The sequence below is a fragment of the Meleagris gallopavo genome, chromosome 10, assembly GCF_905368555.1.
Source record: "Meleagris gallopavo chromosome 10, MGAL_WU_HG_1.1, whole genome shotgun sequence".
Classification (NCBI taxonomy): Eukaryota; Metazoa; Chordata; class Aves; order Galliformes; family Phasianidae; genus Meleagris; species Meleagris gallopavo.
In genome coordinates, this window is record NC_139413.1 from 21,310,138 (window position 1) to 21,334,320 (window position 24,183).

The 24,183-nt window shown below is 47.7% G+C and overlaps 2 protein-coding genes across 3 annotated transcripts; both read left to right on the plus strand.

Moving 5' to 3' along the window:
- The first annotated feature begins 474 nt into the window (after window positions 1–474).
- Window positions 475–9,055, plus strand: LOC100538434 (cytochrome P450 4B1-like). Of its 2 annotated transcripts, XM_010716146.4 has the most exons (12): window positions 483–775; window positions 3,643–3,787; window positions 4,453–4,497; window positions 4,816–4,943; window positions 5,648–5,772; window positions 6,095–6,246; window positions 6,703–6,809; window positions 7,207–7,397; window positions 7,682–7,815; window positions 7,907–7,971; window positions 8,346–8,428; window positions 8,575–9,055. In XM_010716146.4, exons 1-12 carry the CDS (start codon window positions 596–598, stop codon window positions 8,741–8,743), a joined length of 1,524 nt encoding a protein of 507 aa, XP_010714448.1. In that variant the 5' UTR covers window positions 483–595; the 3' UTR covers window positions 8,744–9,055. The 2 variants fall into 2 exon arrangements, with proteins under 2 accessions (XP_031410782.1, XP_010714448.1); XM_031554922.2 differs by lacking the exon at window positions 7,907–7,971 and having other exon boundaries at window positions 475–775; window positions 7,682–7,858.
- A 5,080-nt stretch (window positions 9,056–14,135) lies between these two features.
- LOC100538588 (cytochrome P450 4B1-like) lies at window positions 14,136–21,274 on the plus strand. The gene is made up of 12 exons (XM_003208827.5): window positions 14,136–14,411; window positions 14,571–14,712; window positions 16,479–16,523; window positions 16,796–16,923; window positions 17,304–17,416; window positions 17,506–17,657; window positions 17,828–17,934; window positions 18,699–18,889; window positions 19,232–19,365; window positions 19,792–19,856; window positions 20,321–20,403; window positions 20,600–21,274. The coding sequence occupies exons 1-12, from the start codon at window positions 14,226–14,228 to the stop codon at window positions 20,766–20,768; spliced, it is 1,515 nt and encodes a 504-aa protein (XP_003208875.1). The 5' UTR covers window positions 14,136–14,225; the 3' UTR covers window positions 20,769–21,274.
- Window positions 21,275–24,183: the final 2,909 nt, after the last annotated feature.

Consider the following 24,183-nt stretch of genomic DNA (forward strand, 5'->3'; position numbering starts at 1 on the left):
CTGCTGGTACCACCGTGTGCAAATTGCTGCAGGAACACCTGGCCATCGCTCAGCCCACGGCTTTGGGCATTGCTTTCTGTCCGTGACTTGCCCTGCGACAGAATTTGTCCGTCCCTCGTCAAGTTCACTATGAAGAATGCACCTCCACATTTTGTCCCGAGTGTTTTCAAGCTACAGCTTAAAATTACAGCTCAGGTCGCATAGGGAGTCACACGACGAGAGCATCACTAGAGTGAAGCCTTGAAACTCCACACACAGTATTTTTGCCAAATATCCACGTCGGGTCTCCCGAAAAGAAAACTGAATTAACTGGGGCAATTAGGAACATATATATATACACACATAAAGGTGACGGGGGGAACCCGAGGCAGCTCCACGGCAGCTCCGTGCTTTTCCCCTCCTCTCTCAGTGCCCAGCACCGCCCGCGCTCCTCCTCCCGTTCTGCCCGATCCCCGGCGCCGGGCAGGGCTGGATGCTCCGCTCTCAATAAGCGCTGCCGTGATTCGGCGGCCGCTCGGACCGCGGGCCCGGCCCCTCCGCCCTGCATTGGTCGCCGGCGGGGATAAGAGCGCCGGTGCCCGCGGGTACCGCAAGGATGAAGGCGTCCTGGTTCGGCGTGGATGTGGCTCGGGTGCTGCACTTAGCCGCCGTCTTCTGCCTGACGTGCGTGCTGCTGAAGGCCATCCAGCTGTACCACCGGCGGCGGGAGCTGCTGCGGGCTCTGTCCCCATTCCCCGGGCACCCCACCCACTGGCTGCTCGGGCACGTTCAGGAGGTGCGGCGGGGCGAGGGTGGGAGCTGCGGGAGGAGGTGACGCGTGGGGGTGATGTGCGGGAGGACCGTTTTCTCCCCGTGCCTTTTCTCTGCTGGGAGCGGCGTGTGGATGCGATGGGGAAAGATGCGATAGGTTGGCAAGGAGAGGAGACTGGATTTAAGGCTTTATGAGGTTGATTTGACACCCTGGCTAACTACACGCATGTATATAAAAAAAAGTCATGCTTGGAGTGCATGGCTGTACCTCAAGGTACGCATTTTTCCAAGCAGATCAGCTTGGCTGTTTGTTGCTGGCAGTTTTGTGAGCTGGCCAGTGTGAAAGGCTTTTTAATTAAAGCAAAAATGGAAAAGCTTTTGAATTTGTGCTGGAAGCGCTCAAAGCCCCATCCAGCCTGGCCTTGAGCAGCCTGTTCTAGTGGAATGCATCCCGGCCCTGATGGTTTTTAAGATCACTTCTACCTCGAGCTGTGCTTGATTCTAAAAGCATGCTGACCCCTCACCTGGGCTCTGCTGATCCCCTGCCCTGGCACATTAAATAACAAGCAACTCAAAGAGCAAGACAGAAAAATTGGTGAAAAGATTCAGACAGACAGGAGACCCCTGAATGACCACATCCACACTGCAGTCTCTCTGTGTCTGGCAGTACGAATGAGCTCTTGGCAATACAAGCACGAGGCCAGGCCAGCTTGGGGGTTTGTTGCAGTGCCAGTTAGACTTCAAAACTGCAGTTAAACAGAGCATGTTCGTCAGATTCTCAGTTGTGCCAGATTATACCGGGATGGAACTCTTTGGTGCTGATCACTCACACCCAATAATTGTTAGGTTGTTTTCAGTTTACCTTTCACCTTGGACAAAGGTAACCTTTTACGTTGCCATGCTTCTGTTGTTGAAGGAGAGTTCTGTTAGTTTTACTCAGTGCTGCTAAGTTTGCTAGAAGCCAGCAGTTGTGAGCCGGTGAGGAAGCTGTCAATGCCCTGGACGCGTGCTGAAAGCAACACCTGTAGGTGTCTTGGAGGATGTCTGGCAGCTGTATTCGGGGGAGCACTGAGAGCTCCTATTTCCATCTAGCTCTGTCTCGCTGCAGTACCATAGCTGTTAAAACTCAGAGCATCGGTTCCTGGCTACCCTTCCTCATGGGCAGAGCGTCTGGGGAGCGGAGGGAGGTGGCCCAGGAGGGCTCTGTCCCTCAGCAGCCTCTCATGTGCATCTTGCCTGTTTCAGCATCCGGTGGAGGATGCCTATTTTTGACCAAGAGTGAAGCAGCTCAGTGCTCAGATTTCAGCTCCTGTGTTTCTTCTGCTTCATTTGTTATCAGTGTGTGGTCATTAAATATCCCCTTCGGCACCTCTTCCCAGATGCTTTTAATGCTGGATCCATTCCAAAGCTTGCATTTCAATGTGAGATCATGCTATCGCTTTTCTTCCTTAGAAGAGCTGGGGTTATACTTTCCTCTCAAAACACCCAAGGGAGGAAGAAACAGAAGCGCTGTTTTGTATTTTTTTGTTGTTGCTGTTGTTTTTTTTACCCAAAGCCTTGTGTCTGGAGCTCTGGTAAAGAAGCAGGAGCTGTCAGTGGATGTTCCTTTCTGTCCTTCTTTGATAACCACAGCAGAACTAGAGGTCATGGCCTTAGGTTTCTCCAGGTTGAGGTTAGATATTAGGAAAAATGTCTTTTCAGAAAGAGAGGTGATGCAGTGGCACAGCTACACAGGAAGGTGATGGGGTCACCGTCCCTGGAGGTGTCCAAGAACTGTGGGATTGTGGCACTGAGGGATGTGGTCAGTGGGCATGCTGGGGTGAGGTTGAACTGGATGATCTTAGAGGTCTTTTCCGACCTTAGTGATTCTTCAATAACCTCTCCTTGCACGTGAACTCATTTGCCTTCTGCTCTGGGATTACTCCCAGTGGCATAGATCAAACTGGGTGCCAATGCTCTAAAGGTGCAGTGACTGTTGCTGGCTCTTAAGCCATCTGGAAAAGCCAAGCACAGTGAGCCTTACTGCTGCCCCAGTTTCTTCCAGCATGTTTATGCTTTCTGTTATTGCACCAACAGGGGGAAACACAGGCACCATGCCAAGTCCCCTCTCTGCTGACGTTGTCTAAGGTATAGGCTGGTGGGGGCTTGGCTGCTGCCGGACCCTCTGGGACAATGCTGGGGCACAAATACCCGCTTGAGAAATGCCAGCCAAGCAAATAGCTGAACCAAGAAAATTCAGGACTAAAGGAACTGAGCAAACATTCACTCAATTCAGTAAATAGGGTGACATTTCAGTTCATTTCTAGAGTGCTATCGAATTTGTTGCACTTCAGCAGCCATTTCAGCCCTAGCTCACCAAAATCCTTCCTTCTGCGTTGTCGTAGCTGGACTAGGTTTGTGCATGAGTTAGTAGCTTTGGTAGAGCAGTTTTTGTTTAAAGAAAAGGTAATTTGTACATGTGGACTTTTTATCTCTGCTTGTGACTCTTTGCACTAACCCATCTAACCAGTTTGTTGCTTGTTGTCTGTTTTATATACAATAAAACTGGCTGTAAAAGCAATAAAACAATCACTGCTTTCAAAGAGGGAAGTGCAGACTGCCACTGCTACAAGTATCAACATCCATGCATGCAGCAATAAACAGAGTGCGCTTCTGCCCATAAGGGTGCTCTCCATGGCTATCATCAATTAATAAGGAGTAATTATATGATGGTTGAAAGTAATAAGCACCTTTACTTCTCCTGCCCTGCAAACCCAGGGCAGCCCCTTGCTGGTGATAGCTTGGTTCTGTAGTACAGGAAGACCTTCAGCTTTTGAAAATAGTCACTAAGGGGATTTTGTGTTTTCACCAAACCTGAGCATTCTGTCTCTTTTCCCTTCTCCACAACTGCAGTTTCTCAATGAAGAAGATCTGCTGGAAAAGGCAGAGACCTGGGCACAGAAGTACCAATATGCCCACCCTGTCTGGTTCGGGAGTTTCTCAGCTTTCTTGGTGGTCTCCAACCCTGAATATGCCAAAGCCATTTTTGCCAGAGGAGGTAAGAGGCAATGGTTCAACTGTGGAGCAGCAGCCACAGACTGCAGCTTTCCCATGCCAGGATGGCAATTCTCAGCAAGGCAGGGTGTCACAAACAGGTTGTATTACCAGAAATCAACCTTGGGTTATTTTACAGAGAGAACTGGCTGCTGCGTGCTCCAGGCATGCAGCTGCATGGCCCACTGAGGGCTGCAAGAGACTAGGGGTCCTCAATATCTACTAGCAGATCTATCTTCCTTGAGTCCTCCTTGAAAAGCTCCCTTCTCAGAGCCTAGTCTCAACAAGAAGGCGGCAGCTCAGAGCTTTGGTGTTGGCTCAGTCCCATTGAGCCGTTGGTTTGGTGAATCCAGTGAGAAAGGTGCTCAACAGTGCGTCTGAGAGGGTTAATCATTTACCCTGCAACATGCCCGTTTGACTTTGGACTACCAGTACTTTTGTTTACTCCAGTCTGAGCATCTGCATTTACACATTTTCTCACAATTAGGCCCAACAGTATTGTTTTGCTGTGAAATAGTGGTCAGTTCTGCAAGGATGCCACTGGTTATGTTTCACACCCAACCGAAAGCGATACCCCAGGGTGAACTTTCAGGTGCCAACGAGTGGAGTGATGCTGGTGAAATGTTTACCATTTCTTTCTCTTTCTCTTCTCCCCTCTTTTTTTTACAGATCCCAAGGATAACCTCAGCTATAAGCACCTTATCCCATGGATTGGTAGGTATTCCCAGGCCCTTGCGTACCGGGAACTATACTGAAGTTAGTTGAGAACGCATTATAAATAAGCAGCGTTGCACTTGTTCCATCCAAAAAATCAACATCCAAAAAATGTCCTGAGGTTATTCTGCTTATTGGAAAAGGTGCTAAATAATGCTAGTTTTTGTGATTTTAGATTAAAGTTCAAACATAGCCACTCATGAGAATTGCTTATGCGTGGAGGTGACCACAATCTCTGGAAATGATCTATTAAGGCAGATCTGGTTGTGTTTTGTCTGTAGAAACTATTTTCCTTGTTCACTGATTGTATTTCCAAAGGGAATGGCTTGCTGATCCTACACGGGCCCAAATGGCACCAGCATCGGAAGCTCCTAACACCAGGCTTTCATTATGACGTCTTGAAGCCTTACGTAGCCCTCATGGCAGAGTCCACCAATGTGATGCTGGTAGGGACAGTGTCTGTACCTCTCTCTGTCCTATGTTATCACCCGTGATCCCGATTGTAAACATGAGACAAGAGTCTATCTGCAGTGCCCTGGCTGCTAGTACCTGCAAAGATGAGCTGTGACTTGGGCTAGGAGCTGGAGGCCAGTTGTGTCAGCCCGTTCCACTAGGTGGCAATCTGTACCAAAGACAAAATTCCATCCACATAAGCTGTTCCCCAGCCTGGTTTCATGTTGTGAGAGTTCAGGTGCATCCATGCTCCTTTCTCTCTTCCCTTTCTCAGCTTTTTGGTCACCAGTTCCTTATGGTTCCAGAAGGAAAGAGGATCCAAAGTAATTTTGCAGCATTTATGGTTTCTCTTAGGATATCCTATGGGAAGAATTGAGCAAGAGCTCCTATATTTTATGCTGAAAAAACAGTGGAACAGAAATCATGAGATGCAGGAAAAGCCTTGATTGGAAGCTTGCATCCTAGGCACTACAGTCATATGTTCTTGAGAGATAAAGAAAAAAGAGGCTGGAGAAAGCTGGTGCCAGCACACATTGTTCTGGTTGCTGGTTCCCTTCAATGGACTTTTGACTGCAATTTAAGAGATCCTCTTAACTTCTTTCCTTAAGGACACATCCCATGCTGAGCACTTGCTTAACAGGAAGGTGAGTGCAGAACTGTCCTTTGCATTCTCATTTTTGTCTCCTTTGCCCACTAGGATAAGTGGGAAAAGGTGATCACAAATGGGAAATCGGTGGAGCTCTTTGAGCATATCAGCTTGATGACTCTGGACAGCATCATGAAATGTGCCTTCAGCTACTACAGCAACTGCCAGACCGACAGGTCAGTGCCCAAACCCTGGCTGAAAGTTTGCAGCTCAGAGAGAAAGCAAGCAAACTGCTTGTCAAAACACCTGAATTTGGGCTTTGACCTAAATAAACCAGACTCAGATTGCAGGGTCTGTTGGGCAAGCACTTGCTCAGTAGTAGTGCAGCAGCCTTCTTACAGAAGGCTTGCAGAATACTTCCTGATGCCATTATTCCTTAATGCTTGGTTAGTCACTACTGATGAACCCCAATGAGGCTGGGGACAGAGCAGACTCCAAGCTGGTACATAGTGCCCTCCCAGCGTATGCAGCAGTGTGAATCCCATCCCTTCTTTCCAGGCAGAACACCTACATCCAGGCTGTCTATGACCTGTGCCTGATGGTGCACCAGCGACTCAGCATCTTTCCTTACCACAATGACTTCATTTACTGGCTCAGCCCCCACGGATATCGGTTCAGGAAGGTTTGCCAGCTTGCTCATGACCACACAGGTATGCACTCTCATTATCCTCTCCCGAAGTTTTCATACAGGGTGTCTGAAAGAGCCTTCAAGGAACAGACGTGGCCAAAGTGCTATGTCTGCTGCATCTGTTGTCTCCAGCCTTTGGTCCAAAAAAACCCATCCAGAGCTGAGAATCAGGCATCCCCATGGGAGCTCTATACATGAGTTACCTCATGAGTTGCCTATATTGTGATCCTGCTGACCAAAGGAGCTGTGGTGGACTAATAAGTTTGTGGAAAAGCATCTGCTATTGCAACAACAGCCACGTGTATGTCACTTATTGTCATACTCCTGAAAAAGCAGAACTACCTGCATGTAGAAATACACAAGTCAGTGTATTAGGAGCAGGAAGGAAGCCATCTTCTTGGCCAGCTTTGTGTTCAGGAGGTGATTTCCAGGCTCAGCATCTCCTGCCCTGCTGAGTCTTCAGCTCTTATTTACACAGACAAAGTGATCCAGGAGCGAAAGGAGTCCCTTAAAGATGAACGGGAGTTTGAGAAGATCAAGAAGAAGAGGCATTTGGACTTCCTGGACATTCTGCTCTGCGCCAAGGTGAGCAGTGAGGTGCATGCCTCATCACAGCTGTAGAGGACACATGCTACAGGGAGCAAAATCCAGTCCCTGTGGCAGTACCACAAACTCACAGACATCCCCAAGGGCAATTGTTCTACTTCAGCTGAAGGCATCATGCCCAGTCCTACCCAGATGAGGAAGAATGGAGATGTCTCAGTGTTCAACCACTGAGATGCTGGCATTGTCTGGGAAGACAACCTGGAAAGGGATTTCATTGTCTTAATATAAGGGAGACAAAGGGATTTACAAGCAAAAGAGAAGTAGAAAAGAGAAGTGGCCCCAAGTTCAGAGAATTATTCAAGGCCATTATCAGCTCCCTTTGCAATGTCCCCTCCTGAGTTAAATGGGACCACTGAAGCTGTCTCTGTGTTTCTAGGACGAGACCGGAGCTGGCCTGTCTGATGAAGACCTGCGTGCTGAAGTGGACACGTTCATGTTCGAGGGGCATGACACCACAGCCAGTGGGCTCTCATGGGTCCTGTACTGCCTGGCATCACACCCTGAGCACCAGGCACGGTGCAGGGAGGAGATCCAGGACATCCTGGGCAGTCGGGACACCATTCAGTGGTAAGGCTGCACATTTTCCCATTGCAATCATTCCTAAGTGAGCAATGCCTTCAAGCCCTGGGAGCTGGCGTGCTATGGGATTGCTTTTTTCCAGGTAGCTGCATGCATGTTGTAGCCATGGCTATTTTGTGTTTCAGCACGATGTGTTTCATCATGTTGTCCATAAGCTTGCTGAATGGCTATTAATGTTGCTGGGGTGCCTAGCATGCAACAGCCCATGCTCCCTCCATCCCCAAGGGGGAAGCAGGAGGGTACTTGCAGTTCAGCATCCCCTGCCTCTGCAGGGAAGACCTGGGGAAGATGACCTACAGCACCATGTGCATCAAGGAGAGCCTTCGCCTCTACCCCCCAGTGCCTGGTGTGTCCCGGCAGCTCAGCAAGCCCATCACCTTCCATGATGGTCGCACCCTGCCAGAAGGTCTGTGGATTCTGATTCTGCTCGACATTACAGCAGTAAAATTGTACGTCTGTGCCACTGAGTCTTTTTCTCCTCCTCAAATACTTTACAGGCACTATCACAGCAATAAGTATTTATCTCATTCACCGAAATCCATCGGTGTGGAAGGATCCTTTGGTAAGTTTTGGTGCTCAAAAAGTGGCATTTGTGTTGCCTCTGCATTGGGTGTAGCAACTAAATGCTTCAGAAAGCTTCTTGTAGTAGCAGACATAAAGATGATTTTGCTTAGCTTGTAGGTGAAGAATTAAATTGCATCCATGCACCACAGTTTCTCAGTTATAATCATTGCTCTGCCTGATTTGTGCTGGCTGCGCTGCTCCTTGGAAGCCAAGGGAGTCTGGCATATGAATTCCAGTTCACCTCAAAGTGCATCTTCTCTCCAGTGGAGTTGGTCAGAAATTATGGAGTGTTGCACTTCTGAGGGTACCAATCACAATACCTTTGCTCCTGAAATAACCGTTTCTTTCTTGCTGTACATACTTAATTCCTAGGTTTTTGACCCGCTGCGGTTTTCTCCAGAGAATGTATCTGGCAGGCACTCTCACGCCTTTCTGCCTTTTGCTGCTGGAACGAGGTAAAACACCGGGCATGGGAAGAGCAGTGGGATGCAGAAATCTATGTCCCTGGGAATGGCTTAGCCCAATGGAGCATGTGCCACTCTTCAGCCCCCTCAGTTGTTCCCTGCTCTCGTCCCCTGGGTGATTGCTGTCTTTATGTCAGGAACTGCATTGGGCAGCAGTTTGCCATGATTGAGATGAAGGTGGCCCTGGCGCTGATCCTGCTCCGCTTCGAGCTGTCCCCTGACCTCACCAATCCCCCCCAGAAGATACCTCGGATCATCCTTCGCTCCAAGAATGGCATCCACTTGCACTTAAAGAAAATCCATTGATGCTGGAAAATGGCCTGAGCATCAGTGGGAGGGACCGAGCAGACCGGGATGAAATGTTTGCCTGAGATACAAGGTTTACAGCAGCTCGGGATACGAGGATTCCTCCGCTCCTGCGTGGCTGCCAGCAGTCAAACTTGTCCCTGTGGGCACCCCAGTGCCTGCAGGTCAGCTCAGGGCTGACCTCACCTCTCTTCTCTCTCTCTATGCCTGATTGCACTCAATGCACTGGTTACAGCTTGGGCTTGGAACTTTTGCTCAAGCTGCAAAATATGATGTAATTTTTGCATTAATAAACCATTGATTCCTGCAACAGCTGCTGTGTTGAGTTTGGATTGCTAATGCTCACCAGCTCAGTCTCACCAGCCAACCCAGCATCTTATAGAGTCATTAAGGTTGGAAAAGACCTCTAAGATCATCCAGTCATCAACCCATCCCTAGCATGCTCTCTGACTGTGTCCCTCAGTGCCACAGCTCTATGGTTTCTGAACACCTCCAGGGATGGAGACCCCACCACCTACCTGAGCAGCTGTGCCAGCGCATCAACATTCTTTCCAAGACAATGTTTTTTTCCTAATATCCAACCTGAACCAATGTTTTACAGAGGTTGTTAAGCATGGGACTGAAAGGTCCTCAACTTACCACTGATGGGGATGATGGAATAGAGAGAATACTTATTAAAAAAACCCAGATGTTATGAAACTTGGAGAGTCTGCAAACAATTTGAAGGGTGGTATTAAGATTTGAAATAATTTCGATAAATTGGAAAAAGTGCTCAAGTGGTTAGGATGCAGCTCTGTAAGGGCACACACAAAGCACAAAAACAGATGCAGGCATTGCACAAAACCTCAAAGCAGATGGCTGGCTGTGCAGCAGCCTCTCCAAAAATGTATTTTGAAGAGATAGAGGACCATAACAGTAATGTGAATCAGTAATATCCTCCTATTGTAATCAAAGCAAACACCAAACCTGGATACACAAATACAAATATTTCTCCAAAACCTTCCCTTGCATCTCCTTTCACTAAATGAAAGGAGTGTCCTTCAGTTCTATTCTGAGATTCAAGCATAAGGGCAACTGCATTTACTCCAAAATGTACCTTGCCAATGTATTCTGAAGTACAAAATGAGAAAAATTTTTAATCAAAATAACTGAAGCCGCCAGAACCAAACAACATAGATTTCTGTATTGGATGGTGAAGGAACAGAACTAGGATAGCTAACCCAAAGCTACCAAAGGGATATTCTGTACCCTATAACATTGTGCTCAGCAGTAAAACTGGGGAAGCTGGCTGGGTAAAATGGCCATTGCTAAGGGACTGCTGGGCACTGGTCAACTGTTGGCAGGCATTGTGCATCACTTGTTTTGCTGTTTTTATTATTATTACCTTTTTTTTTTTCTTCTTGTTTTCTTTCTTACTGAACTGTTCTCATCTCAACCCACAAGTTCTGCACTTTTCAATTTTCTCCCCCATCCCACCGTAGGATATCTGTGAAAGGGAGTGAGCCATGGGTTCACCTTCCAGCGTGTGATTTCTGAGAGTGCCACCCCTCTGCCCCAGATAACTTCCCCTTGCTTGATATTAAGATACTTGACAGTAATAAAGAGACTCTGTCACGTGTGATTTTATAACCCAGAGCAATGCCATAAAGACAGCCGAGCTCTAGATACAGAGAGGTTACTTCATTCTTTAATCTTACTTTTTGCCAAAACGGTAATTGCAGAGATGATGAACTGATCTTGGACTGCCTGATTCAGCCTTTTAGATAACTAATTTAACTAGCTCTCGAGAGATGGGCTCTGCTGAGTGCAGTAGGGTATGTATTCATTAGACTCCTTTCATTGCTACAGCTGAACAACCCCATCTCTCACTAGCCCACATCAGCCTGTTGGTGTCACCTTCTCACCAAGAACAGAGGGTGGCACATTGTCCCCAGGGGATGCTGTCCTTGCACAGGACCCCCGTGGCTCTCACTGCAAACCTGATATCAGGTGCTACCAGCAGTTCCCATCCAAACCCCACTGGGATTTTACACTGGGAGCAGCCTGTAAATTAAATAAATATTGCAGCATAGTTGTAAGACAGCTGTATTAAATGCTTCCAGACATAAATTCACCCTAGAGATGTGTGTGGTCAGATGGGATCCAGACAGCTCACATTACTCTGCAACACTTGCTGGTCTCTTTCCGTCATATCCTCATATATCATGTGTTAGGAAGCCTGAAATGTTATTTCTGTTGGCAACACAACTACATCTCATCTGTCAGCACTAAGCACTACAGGAATACACAGGGACAGATGGCTCGGGCTCTTCTTCCTACCTGAATAAACAGAGGCACACCCAGGGAAGCAGCTGCTGCAATGTCAATTTCAGGGGCAAAATACTAATTTGCCACCTACATTTCACCTGTTTGACAGAGCAGTCCTTCTGCAATGGATGCTAACAGCATGCACCAAGTCATCAATTCTCTCGAGGTGTCTAAATTAAGTGGGAAGACTCCCTAAACCCAAGAGCAACTTTCATAGCTTGAAGTCCCTATAAATGAGGCTTTAGTCACTCTGCTCTGAAGGCTCTTCTTTCACTTGATCTTCAAGACAACCCAGGAATCCTTGACTCCATGCTCAGACGTTGATACTGGTTATTTAATAACTACCAGGGAAACAGATGGGTAAAAATCCACCCTTCTCAGTTAGCCATGATCAAACACATTTTCCAAGGACTTTGTCCCGGTGTGAATTTCTAGTCTGATTCCATGCCAGTGATTCCCCAGACAAGTCCCTCCACCTGTGAGTTTTGGGCGATTTCTCTACCATTTTACAGGGAATTGCAGGTCCAGATCAGTCACTCTGGTAATGGGATAGGTGTCATAGGACACCCCAAAACAGCTCCATTGGTGCCTGCCTAGCTGCTCAGCCCCCATCTCTCTCTTCGTCCCTTACACAACCCTGGCAAGGCACCCAACTTCTATGCATGTGCTACAGGTCTTCAGCACAAATGACCCACAGAAGCCATCCCACTGCCCTCAGGTCCTCAGCCCCTTTCTTTCTCCCATCCATAATCATGCATAAGGCCAGAGGAGAGGCTGAATGTTGATGGGGTGTTTCCTAGAGGGACTCTGAACAAGACTGAAGGCTTTTTTAGAACTGAGTGAGAGGTAAAAATACCTGAAGGAGAGATAGAGTCCATGATACACTGGAGGTTGGGAATGGGGTCTCCTGTAGCGTGCACTGCTAGAACTTCAATTTAACCCCAAGAATTGTTACAGATCTGTCCAAATCTTCTCTGTGATTTCATCTGGTTTCCCAGCCAGCTTGCCAATCAGCGCATAATACCTCCTCTCCTAATTACCTATTAATCACAACATTGAAGATGATGGAGGATGATCATAGGAAGAGCTGGAGGTGCTGTGTGGTAGAGAGAAGATGCATCTTCCACAGCCATGAAACCTCTGGAGTTGGTCACTCCTGCTCAGGAGCATGAAAGCAAATCGAGTCTCTCCTGCTTGGGCTATGGATGAATGTAGGATGAATTCCTTCCCTAAGAAATGCCTGAGCTGACATACTGCAATCTTTGGCCTCCTGAGCAACTTCCCACTCTCTGAATGTTTGCACAGATCCATCTAGGGATAAGAAGATACACTGAGCATCGTGAAGCTGGCCAAGTGTGTGAAAAGCACTGTGCTTTGTCATGGAAGTTATCCTGTCATAGAAATTATCCAAGCCAACAGTTTAATCCTCAGCTTTACCTTACAAGAAGTATTGGTGTTTTCTTTAAATTTCAGAATTGTTGGTTGATGTGGCTCTAATGATTTACTAGGCTCTGGGTCAAACAATACAGCATGTTAGCAATGACACAGAGCAGAAAGCATAATGACAAATACCAGCCAGGGGATAAGCCTCCTTTTTTCTCCTAGCCTGAAGAACAACAGACACCATCTTAAAGGAAGTTCCAGGAGTGCAGCTCTTTGCAATACATCTTCCCATCATGCTAACAAGAGTCCAGTTAGCTTGAGTTATCCTAGCTGAAGGACCCCAGCACTTTTTCTAGGGAAATGCTGAAGATTTGTGGTATTACATACAACACTGGAAGACAAGTAAGAGTGTTAGCAGCCCAGAAACAGACATAGAGTAGCTCATAAATGTGACATCTTTCAAGTCAAAGCAAAAGTGCCCTCCAGAAGCCCTCAGGCTTATCCTGTAAGCTCTCACAAGGAGTGGATAGCTCAGAGAAATAAATGAAACCACCCGTACCAAGGGCACTCATTGCAATCATTAACAAACAGCTCACAAGCCAGCTGAGGGAAAAGTCACCCTGTTTACTAACCTTCAAATATTGTCACGGAGTCAAGTAATACCTGGAGAGTGAGCCTTGTGGGATATTTTCTTACAAACTTTCTGTCCCAAAGGCTCAAGCATTCTGACTAGGGCTGTGTGCATTCAGTAAAGTGATTCTACCAGCAGAAAACATGGGTTTCAATTGGGTATGTTCTAAGCCAGACTAAATGATAAAGGAAGGTGTTTATCCATCTGAAGACCCTTGTTTTGGAGACATGTTAAGTCAAAGAGAAACACCCACACAACTCAGGAGCCTCAGTGCTTTAGCAGGTTAACTAACAGGTCCAGCAGTTGATGACCCATTTGATCCTCATAATATCCAAACACCCAAATGGGAAGTTATTTCAGCCCATCTGGGATCCCTGTCTTTGCAATACACCTAGAAATCAGCCAAAAGTAGCAAGTTTTCAGCCCAAGCCCTCCTGCAGCCCTACAGGCTGGGAAAGAGAGACTCACCAGAACTGTAAAGGGAACACCATCGTATTATCACCCCTCCCCTTCAGGCTAGATGCTCTCAGTGTTACTGCAGCTCTTTTTGCTGCTCTCCCACTCTTTGATTTACACATTGACAGAGTCAACTCTCCTGGCTCATCTATATAGGATCACTTGGAAAGCAAACCACGATCCCTCGTCTGCTGGTCAGATTTTGGCTGTTCCTCTGATTACAGTCCAGCTGCGTGTTGTTACAGTCACTAAGAGCACTGTTTTTACAGCTGAAGGTGGCTGGATCAGTCCAACAGAAGTAGCCTGTTTGCTTCTCACCTCGTGTGAGTGCACTGGGGACTACCAGTACTGATCTTTCATCTACCTGGGCATATGTGAAGGGGTCAGAGCTGGAGTTCTGTGCTGCTGCAAGCATTTTCACTCACTGTTGGGATGTAACAACCTTCTGAAAAAGTAAATATTTACAGGGAGTTTGCTAACAAGCCATTTCCATCCATCAAGGTTATTGCAAGTGGGTAAAAGGGTCAACAGGGAGTGTAGGAATTCTGGCTGTGGGTCAAGCTGACACATCGCTTATTGGTACACTTCTGCTATAAAACTCATCCAGATCTTGCACCAGCAGCACTTGGCCAGCTCTGCTGGAGGAGCTGTAGAAGAGAAGCAGGGAGAACAAGGCAGCGTCGGGCACCCCAGACTCAGGCCAGCATGGTGTCTCTCCTGGACAACATAGCCAGACCTTCTGCTATCATTCTGCAGCTGTCTGTGGTGCTTGGTGTCATCTTTGTCCTACTGAAGGTGGTCAAATTCTACCAGCAGAGGAAGAAGATCCTCAAAGCTCTGGAAGCATTTCCTGGTCCCCCAGCGCATTGGCTTTATGGCCACAACCATCTGGTAAGGACAGAGCTGGGGTGGGTTTGTCTCAGCAGCTGCTCTCTCTGTTTCCCAGGAGGAGACAACTTGCATGTAGTTTCCATAAGAAGATAAACGTGCTCTCCCTGCACATTCTTATTTTTCTGCCTGAATGCAGTTTTTGCTTTGCTATCATTGCAGATAACTGGTGATAAAATGTTAAGTCTGGTAGTGTCACTGGGAGAACAATACCCATATGCCTTTCCCAGATGGTTTGGACCAGTGCTGCCATCTCTAGTAATCCACCATCCTGAATATGCCAAGACTATTCTTGGACGAGGAGGTAATTCTCTTCACTTGGGTTTGGGGATTACAGTCCTTCACTCTTCCCTGGGAAGTGTGTCCTCCTACAGCATCAGTCACCACAATATTTGTGCTTCCTAGTAAATGCAGGAACGTGCATCATCTGGCACAGCAATTCAAAAGACATCTGAAGACTTTCTCTCTGCTCCTTTTTGTGGAGTTGTTTGTACTTGGTGGGTTCCCAAGAACTTACAGTCATTCTTCTCAGCTTTGAGATTTGCCATAGTTGTTTATTTTCCACACATATTCTTACCCAGTTTTTCCCATGTTTGCTGAGATCATAGATGTAGAAGATCACTTTTAAATTCTACCTCTAGTATTAGAGCATTTTACACTTGGAAACAAGACTAATTCTACAAGGGCAGCTCCAAAAGTAATGCTTCCTATTTTACTATGTTGGCCCATACAATCAGAAGAGGATGTTGGTGGTATGGCAGTAGAGGCTGAACCTTCCCAACAAAATTTCATTACATTTTGTTGCCATACAACAGATGGCAAAGTAGAGAGGTAGCATGACAAAATTGAGTTTGACACAGAAGTGTACGTACAGAAAGAAAAGGTGTGTCACTGAATTTCTGAATACAGAAAAAATGGCCCCTGTTGACATTCTCTGATGCTTGCTGAATGTTTGTGGAGAGCAAACAGTGGATGTGAGTACAGTGAGGTGAGTGGTGCATTCCAGCAGTGGTGACAGCAATGTGAAAGACAAGCCACATTCTGGATGGCCATGCACAGCTGTCACTCCGTGACATTTAGGCTGTCTCAATCAGTTCATCTCTGGATTGCAACCAAGGAGCTGCATACAGAGCTGAATATTAGCTTCAGTGCATTGGGAACTATGGTGGAAATGTTGGAATATTACAAAGTTTACGCCATGTTGGTCCCATGAGTGATTGCACAGGAACAGAAAGAATACCATATGCAAGTTTGTCAGGACCTACTGAACAAAAAAAAGAGACTGAAGGTGTTAGTTTTCTGAATCACATCATTACCACTGATAAGGCGTGGTCTCACAGCTACAAGCCCAAGTCACCACAGCAGGCCATGGAGTGGCAATTGGCAACAAGTGAATTCCCCATCAAAGAAAACATTCAAGATGCAGCCCTCAGTGGGTACAGTGATGTGCATTGTCCTTTGCAATAGGAAAGGAGAGATCCTTCTGGTTTTACTGGAACCCAAACTACTACTGCTTTATCATGACACTGTGCTGAAGGTTTGAACTTTGAGAAGCAGACGACCTTTCTCTTGCAACACTATAATACCAGGCCACATGCCACTTTGAAGAGTGTACAAGAGGGCTACGTTGCCAGTTTTGGCAGGCATTCTTCTCACACCAACTGTATAGTCCAGATTTGGTGCTTTCTGACTTCCATCTGTTTGGGCTGATGAAAACCAATAATGTCATCCTAGCAGCTGTGAGAAAGTGGGTCACCTCCATTGGTGCCGATTATTATAGGCATGGCATGCGGGCTTCTTGTTCACTGTTGACAAAAATGCACAGGTAATGGTGGTGACAGAGTTGAAAAATACTGATTTGTATCTGAAAATTTGCTCTATCAAACAGTGTTATTGTGCTCTTTTTCGTAGCTATTACAGTTTCCATGGAAATAAATAGGAGGCATTACTTTTGGAGCGACCTACATTGTGATAAAGAGGAGGGATTTTACTGACAATTTATCCTGAATTTTCTTGATACATTGCATTCATTAGCCATTATACTGTCCTGGTCTTTATTTTGTTTTACAGATCCCAAGCCTCCTGTACCTTATCACTTCTTAGTTCCATGGATCGGTGAGTAATTTTCTTCCATTAACCCTAGCAGCCACGTCACACATTTCATTATTCTCATCTTCCCTTATTTCACTTTTTTCCATCCTAAAACCAGAGTACACAAGCAGGAGGATTAGGCTGTGAGCATTAGCACTGGAGTTGTCCCCATCACTGAGTAGCATGTCTTCCCCCCAGGCCCTGCACATCACCTGCTGCTTGGCCACGAGCAGCAGTGAGGCTGCTGGAGCCATGAGCAGAGTGGAGTAGCTGATGGCTGTTTCTGTTGTCTACAGGCAAAGGGTTGCTGGTCTTGGGTGGAACCAAATGGTTTCAGCATCGGAAGTTGCTCACTCCAGCGTTTCATTATGATGTGCTGAAATCTTATGTGTCCCTGATGTCAGAATCGGTCAAAGTGATGCTGGTAAGAGAGGGGAAGAGACTTAGATGGTTCCTAGAGCTCTGTCATTTGGGGGGGATTCTTTTCTTTAGTTTTCTTTTTAGTTTTGTTTCTCTGAAATTGCTTCCTCTGGCTATTGCACTTATTCTCTTTTTCACTTGCTTCCCATTGAAATCAACCACAGTTGAATATCTGTTCATAGCCCGGCAATGGTAAACACAGGGGAAAAAAAAATGCAAAGAATGGTTTGGTTACATTCACAGGATATGCAGTGAATTAGGGCCTCTTTTTTTGGAGAAAATAATTAGCTATGTGGATTGAGACAGGGACAGGAACCATGACCTGATACTGTGGCTGAGTCTGCTCTGGAAGTCTGTCTCTCCTCACACTTTCTCCATCACTAGGATAAATGGGAGAAGAAGAAGTCAGTAGAGCTCTTTGAAGACGTCAGCCTGATGGCACTGGACAGCATCATGAAATGTGCCTTCAGCTACAACACCAACTGCCAGACTCAGAGGTCAGCACACAAACTTCCCAATTCTGGGACAACGAGTGCCCCTATTTACTCCACTCGCACTGCTAACACCAGCTCTTGGCCTCTTACAGCAACTCAGATACTTATATCAAAGCCGTTTTCGACCTGGGCTCCCTCATAAACAAGAGAATACAGAATTTCTCCTACCACGATGCCTTCTATGACCTGAGTCGCAGCAGCAGGGAGTTTCAGGATGCCTGCAGACGGGCCCATGCCCACACAGGTATTCCTGCTCCTTGCTCTCCCAGCTGCACCTCTTGCACACTCGAATTGGGAGCAGCTACAACAAGCGCTGGTCAGAGAGTTACAAATTAAACAGGGTCCAAGAGGCTGAACAAAGAGTTGTGAGCTGTCTGGCAGGATGCATCTAACATTGATCATTTTTCTACACAGATAAAGTAATACAAGAAAGAAAGATACTGCTCTCCAATGACAAGGAGCTAGACAAGATCCTGAAGAAGAGACACCTGGATTTTCTGGACATTCTTCTTTGTACCAAGGTGAAGGTTTGAAATAATTCCATCAGACACCATAGACTGAACTTCCTTGGCACAAGGGTTGAACCAGCATCCCTATTTCCTAGCCTGGGGAAAGGTGGACAGAAAGGAAGGGTAATAAAGATGTGTGAGATACAGAGACTGAACATAAATAGCTCAGAATTTCACTTTCCTTGTTCATTTCCATCAAGTACATTCCAATTTTGAAAGGTGTGGGCTCTCAGAAACCTAAAGAAAGACCTCTGGGGAAGTTACAAGGAGGCAGCCTTGGCTGCAGTCCTCTCAGGAGGTTTTGCTCCTCCCCTTCTGTAGTTTTACCTTCACAGATGTCTTCAGAAACTCTAGATAGAGTTTCTGCCATTTGGTGTTGAGGATGAAGACTCTGTGCTCACTGCTTTTTGTAGGGCTTCTGCTTTCTTTTGTGCCACCATCTTAAACAAAAGCAAAAAAAAAAAAAAAAGACCCAAACTACTGAAAAATGTAATGGGAGAACAAATGAGTTGTCCTGCAATAGGCTGTCCTGCTGAAGGGCCAGGAGCTGGTATTGCAATAAAACCCAGCTCTGTTGACTGCAGAGTCAGCAGCCAACAGCTCTGTTCTCACATACACTGGATTTAATTTCTACTGGCTTGGTTCTTGATATACAGGGAGATACAAGAGAAACCAAACCAGGTCCTTCTTCCTCAACATCTAGGGCTGTTTTAACACCCAGCAGAGCTAGCCCAATTAATGAGAGCAGGAGAATGATATGTTCTCCTCTTTGCTAGGATGAGAATGGAGTTGGCCTGTCTGATGAGGACCTGCGTGCCGAGGTGGACACATTCATGTTTGAGGGGCACGACACTACAGCCAGCGGGATTTCATGGCTCCTGTACAGCATGGCATTGCACCCCGAGCACCAGGCACGGTGCAGGGAGGAGATCCGGGGGATCGTGGGGAAACGGGATACCATTGAGTGGTGAGCTAGCAGTTCTGAGTTCTTTACCTGAAGCTTTCTTCAGTAGAGGTAATTGCCTTAAGTTGTGCCAGAGGAGGGGCTCGGGTTGGATATCAGGAATAAATTTTTCTCCAAAAAAGCAGTGATGCACTGGCACAGGCTGCACAGGGAGGTGGTGGGATCACTGTTCCTGGAAGTGTTGCAGAACCATGGGGATGTAGTACTGAGGGACGTGGTCAGTGGGCACGGTGAGGACGGCTTGGGCTGGATGACCTTAAAGGTCTTTTTGCAACATTAATGATTTAATATCTCGTGTCCCCATTGCTGCCAACAAGCACAGCCTGAGCCCTGGTTTGCTTTCAGGGAGGACCTGGGGAAGATGACATACAGCACCATGTGCATCAAGGAGAGCTTGCGCCTGTTCCCACCAGTCCCTGCAGTGTCCCGAAGGCTCTCTAAACCTGTCACGTTTTCTGATGGGCGCAGCTTACCTGAAGGTTTGTGTTCATCCTTCCCGCTGCTGTCCATCACAAGGGTGGAGGGGCTGGCTGGGGAGCTTCCAGTTTTACTTCTCTCTCTGAAAGGCTGCACAGAGCCACCACACTCACTGAGCCTGGAAGGGTTACTGGCGAGGGCCCAGGCACACGCAACAGGGTACCAGGTGTTCAGAGCTCAGATCCTGCAAATGCTGACCGTGTCCAAGAGTAGGGGTTCACCCATCAGTACCAGAGTGGGGCCCAGCTTTGAGACCGTTATTTCTTCCATGGAAAGGATTCCGAACTGACAGGCTGGGAAATGTTTCTGCCAAATCTTCTGTCACAGCCCCTGCAGAGTCCAGGGAAGGAGAGCATCCTCCAAACAATCTTGGTTTCAGTCTTCATATGATGAGTATTTTCACATCATGAATATTTTCTCAATTCCAGGCTCCCAAGTTTCGTTGAACATATTCGGTATTCACAGGAACCGGGATGTGTGGGAAGATCCCGAGGTATGTCACCTTCACAGCAAGAATGGGGAGATGATCTCAGAGCCCAGACTACCACTGTCTTTGAACAGGCAGCTTGCACCTCCATGCCAAATTTTTGGGTGGGTGGGTGATCCTTTTGTCTTTTATTCCAGCAGTCTGTATCCAAATGTAAAGTTCAATGATGTTACTAAACACCCCAAAGGCTTTGAAAAGGGTATTTAATAGCTTGCCTTTATGCAACGTGACATGGAGCTACTCTTTCTGCCTTCAGCAGCTCTGATGAGATATTTCCAAGGGGAAGATCAGCAAAGCCACCAGCACCCTCTTTTCATCTATCCAGTGGCTTTGTAGAGGAATGAATGAATGTCAGCTGCAGCTCTCCTGGAGCAGCAAAGGCCATTCCAGCCCTGCCTTGGGCACCAAAGAACCCGGTGCTGCTCATAGGTAGGCCAGTGCTGACCAAATGGTCTTTGTTGCTCCCACAGGTATTTGATCCCCTGAGGTTTTCTCCTGAGAACTCAGCACATAGGCATTCGCACGCTTTCCTGCCTTTCTCTGCAGGACCCAGGTAGCAAATCCTTCATCCCTTTCCCTCCTCATAGACGCATGGGGTTGTGCTCCTGAGCCTAATCCCCTCAGCACCCCTGGGTCAAATTGGCTTGGCCATCTCAAGATAGCTCTTGAGCACTTCCTGCACCCAAGGCACTGGGGATGCGGGTCTCATAACTTGCAGGCTTCAATCTGAACCTTTGTCCTCTCCCCAGGAACTGCATTGGGCAGCAGTTTGCTATGAATGAGATAAAGGTGGCTCTGGCACTGACCCTGCTCCGCTTCGAGCTGTTTCCCAATGCCTCCAAGCCTCCTACACTGACACAGCAGCTCATCCTCAAGTCCAGCAGCGGCATCCACCTGCATTTGAAAAAGATTCACTGACCTTATGAGGTGGCACAAGCAGTTCCCAAAGACCACTCTCCTCTCAGAGGTGCCAACCTGCAGCCTTCCTGAATGCCAGGGCTGGGGAGGGGGATACGCACCAGACCCACCTTATGTCTCACCCACACTAACCCTGCACTGAGCACGTTGTGCCCAGCAGGTTCAAGTCCCCTCCTTGCAGCAGGAAAAGCACAGCTGAGGTTTTTTTTGGAAGGTTAGCAAGGATCTTCTGCGTTCTCCTCATCTCTAGCCTGTCCTGCTGAGATTTCTATCTGAGCACCTCCATGTTAAGCTCAGGGAAGAGCCCTGCCTTGATGAGCTGCAGGCTGGCATTGTGCCTGGCATTACAGAAATGAAGACCAGCAGGTTTTCCCAACCTGACGCTGAACTTCCTGGAGCTGGGGGTGCTTAGACCCTGGGTAGCCTCGAGAAAGCCCTAAGCACCACATGATCTTAGCTTCATCCCCCTGTAATTGTGAATAAAGCCTTGCCAAGGTGGTCTGGGAGTATGGCCCTGGATGTTTTTGCACCTACAGTCAGTAAGAGAGGAAGAAGCCAATTGAGCCTCATTGAGAATGAGCTGCACCCACTGCTCTGCAGTGCAGGAGGGTGCAGCCCTGGCATTGCATTTCTCCAAGCCACAAATGCTACTGAAGGAATTTTATCCCCTGAGAAGAGAGCTTGCAGCCCTTCCGTGCTACGGGACGCCAAGCCCTTGCCCTGCACCACGTTAGCTTTTCTGTGGTAAGGAAATAACCGCAGCAAGCTGCCTTTGAAAGCAGCAGAACAAAAGCAGTGGTGGCAATGACAAAAAATCCACGGGCAGAAACAAAGCATGGGTTGGTCCCAAGACTTTTCCTGTACGGGCTGAGAACTGAGCGCTCAGTACACGAGTGAAAGGCAAAAACCACCATCAGAGAGCGGTGCCGGAAGGGTTTAGTGGAGGGCACGGGGAGGTTCTCTATTCCCACCCCATGAGGTTGGGGGCCGAGGGGCGGCCGTGGGACCCCCCCTTTTCCCCAGCTCAGCTTGCAGGTCCGCGCAGCTCCGCTGGGTGGCACTGAAAGAACCGGGAAAAAATCCAAATCTGCCCTTCTGGCTCTGAGCGCAGCGCTGCCTGGTACTGCGTATGGGCTCGCAGGAGGGCTGTTAGGGTCAGGAAGACGAGTCATTGCCTGTTCCCGGCGCAGCGAGCATCGAGGAAGATGAGGCACAGGGGCTGCACGCAGATAGAAGTGCTGATGCCGTCACCCTTGCAGCACCCACGGGCTCACCCTGCTCTCAGAGACCTGCCCCAGCTCTCCTCCTCCCCCCAGCTTTGAAAGAATAAAATCCCACATCCTCGAGGGGCTGAGCTGTTACGTGCAGGGAAATGATTTGGTCTTTCTGCTCTGCCACCTCCATCAGACATCTTTCCTGTAAAAAAGGCTGCGCAACGCAACCTCCTCCACCACCCCGCTGGAAAAGCAGCACGAAGAGAGAGTGCAGGAGACCTCTCTCCCGAGCCCTGTCCCCAACACCTCCTGCCAGGCAGTGACAATTCTGTGCTGCCTCATCCCTCTCCATCCATCACCATGGATACATCATCCGGATGGGTGATTCCTTACCAGGTACCACAGCCCCTCAGGGAGATGCCACCAGAGTCGGCCCCTTTAGCAGGAAGATGCTCTAGACTGTACACACGGCACAAAAATCCCTTTTTCTCCCCCCCCATCTTTCCCTCCCTCCCCTTCCCCTTTTTTATTTATTTATTTTTTTCGATGCACAAACAATGGAGCTAAAAGGTTGGGTATCAGGCCGATAATCATGAATGACGTGTCGTTATTACACGCCGCACATCCATTATCTCCCACTCCAGCCATGTCACAGACGGCTGGAGGAGGGCAGATAACGGGGTGCCTTCATGCAGATGGCTTATTATCAGGATGTTCCAGGAGGGGCTTTAAGACAGTTAGCGATGCTGTTTGCCAGTTAAAGATTAGAGACCCCAGAGAATAATTAACAATCCCCAAACCTGTTTTTTTTTTTTTTTTCCTCCTGGATTCTTCTGCTTTCTCCCCCCTCCCCTGTCCTCTTTAATCTATTCACTCTAGCAGGTGTAATAAAGTGATAAGGACCGGCTCCAGGGATGTTTGTTTGGCTACTAAGGGTGTACGAACCAACAATGGATGGTATTTTACTCCTGGCTCTCGGTACCTTGAATCAAGACCAAAAACTTTGTGGCCCCATTGCCCACACACATGCCCCGCTCCCCTTTGCACCGATGCCACCAGGCAGCACCCCAAGGGGCTGTGATAGTCCCCTCCACGTGCTCTGCCACTGATACTCACATAGAGGTGCCAAACCTCCCTTTGTGCTCTGCAGGTCCAAATCCCTCGGAGCCCAGCACCAAGACATCAACTCAAGGCTGCGCTGTGTGGGGCGAGGCTGGAACAAACCTCCCATTCTGCAACACTTCAACCCTATACAGCAACCCCTCAGTTGCTGGAATAATGGAATAACCACCTGGAATAATTTACATATCCTCAGGGTAATGCAGAATTAATGTGCCTCTGCTAGTGGTATCACCTGGGGCCAGCAGGTGATTTTAATGGTTGGCAACCCTGCCCATGGCAGGAGATTGGTAATAGATAATCTTTGAAGTCCCTTCCAACCCAAGCTGTTCTGTGATTTGATGACCCCAAGGTTCCAGGTACTGCTGGGGGCCCTAGGGCATTCCCCAGCTCATGGGGTCAGTGCAGTGGGTGCCAGGACACTGTCTTCCTTACCATGCTCTTCCATCTGGAAGGGATGGTGCAGCATTGTGCTACAAACAGCATCCCCAGCCCTATCAGTGGGAGATGAGATATCCTAATTACGGCAGCGCAGGTGAGGATCCAGGCCATATCAGCCAGCACAGAAAGGTAAACAAGAAAGAAAACAATAGACACTTAACACTCATTAGCTGCGTCAGATAATACCTCACTTTTCTCCCTTTGGGGCTTAAAATCTAATTAAGATTTTCCAACAATAAATTTCATTTATGCTTGCTCTGTTTTGTTTGTTAGAGTCCGCCTGGGTTCATCCCAAAATCCCCATCCCTGCCCTTGCCCAGACCTACAGCTGCCCTCCTCAGAAATGGGACGCCTCAAACTGAGCAACCACAGCATCCCTGCATCATAGAATCATTCAGGTCAGAAAAGATCTCTAAGATCATCTAGTCCAACCATCCACCTGCCACCACTGCCCATCCCAAACCCATCATGGCTCACCCAGGGCATGCATACGGTCGGGGACAACTTGTTACTCATTATAAGGCCACTGTTTTGTAACTTCTTTTGCAACTGAGAGGTAAAAAATTAATGGGTTCCAATCTTTTTGCCACTCCTCAAGCCACGAGCCAGAGTGCTGATGCAGCAGGCTGCAAAATGAGTAA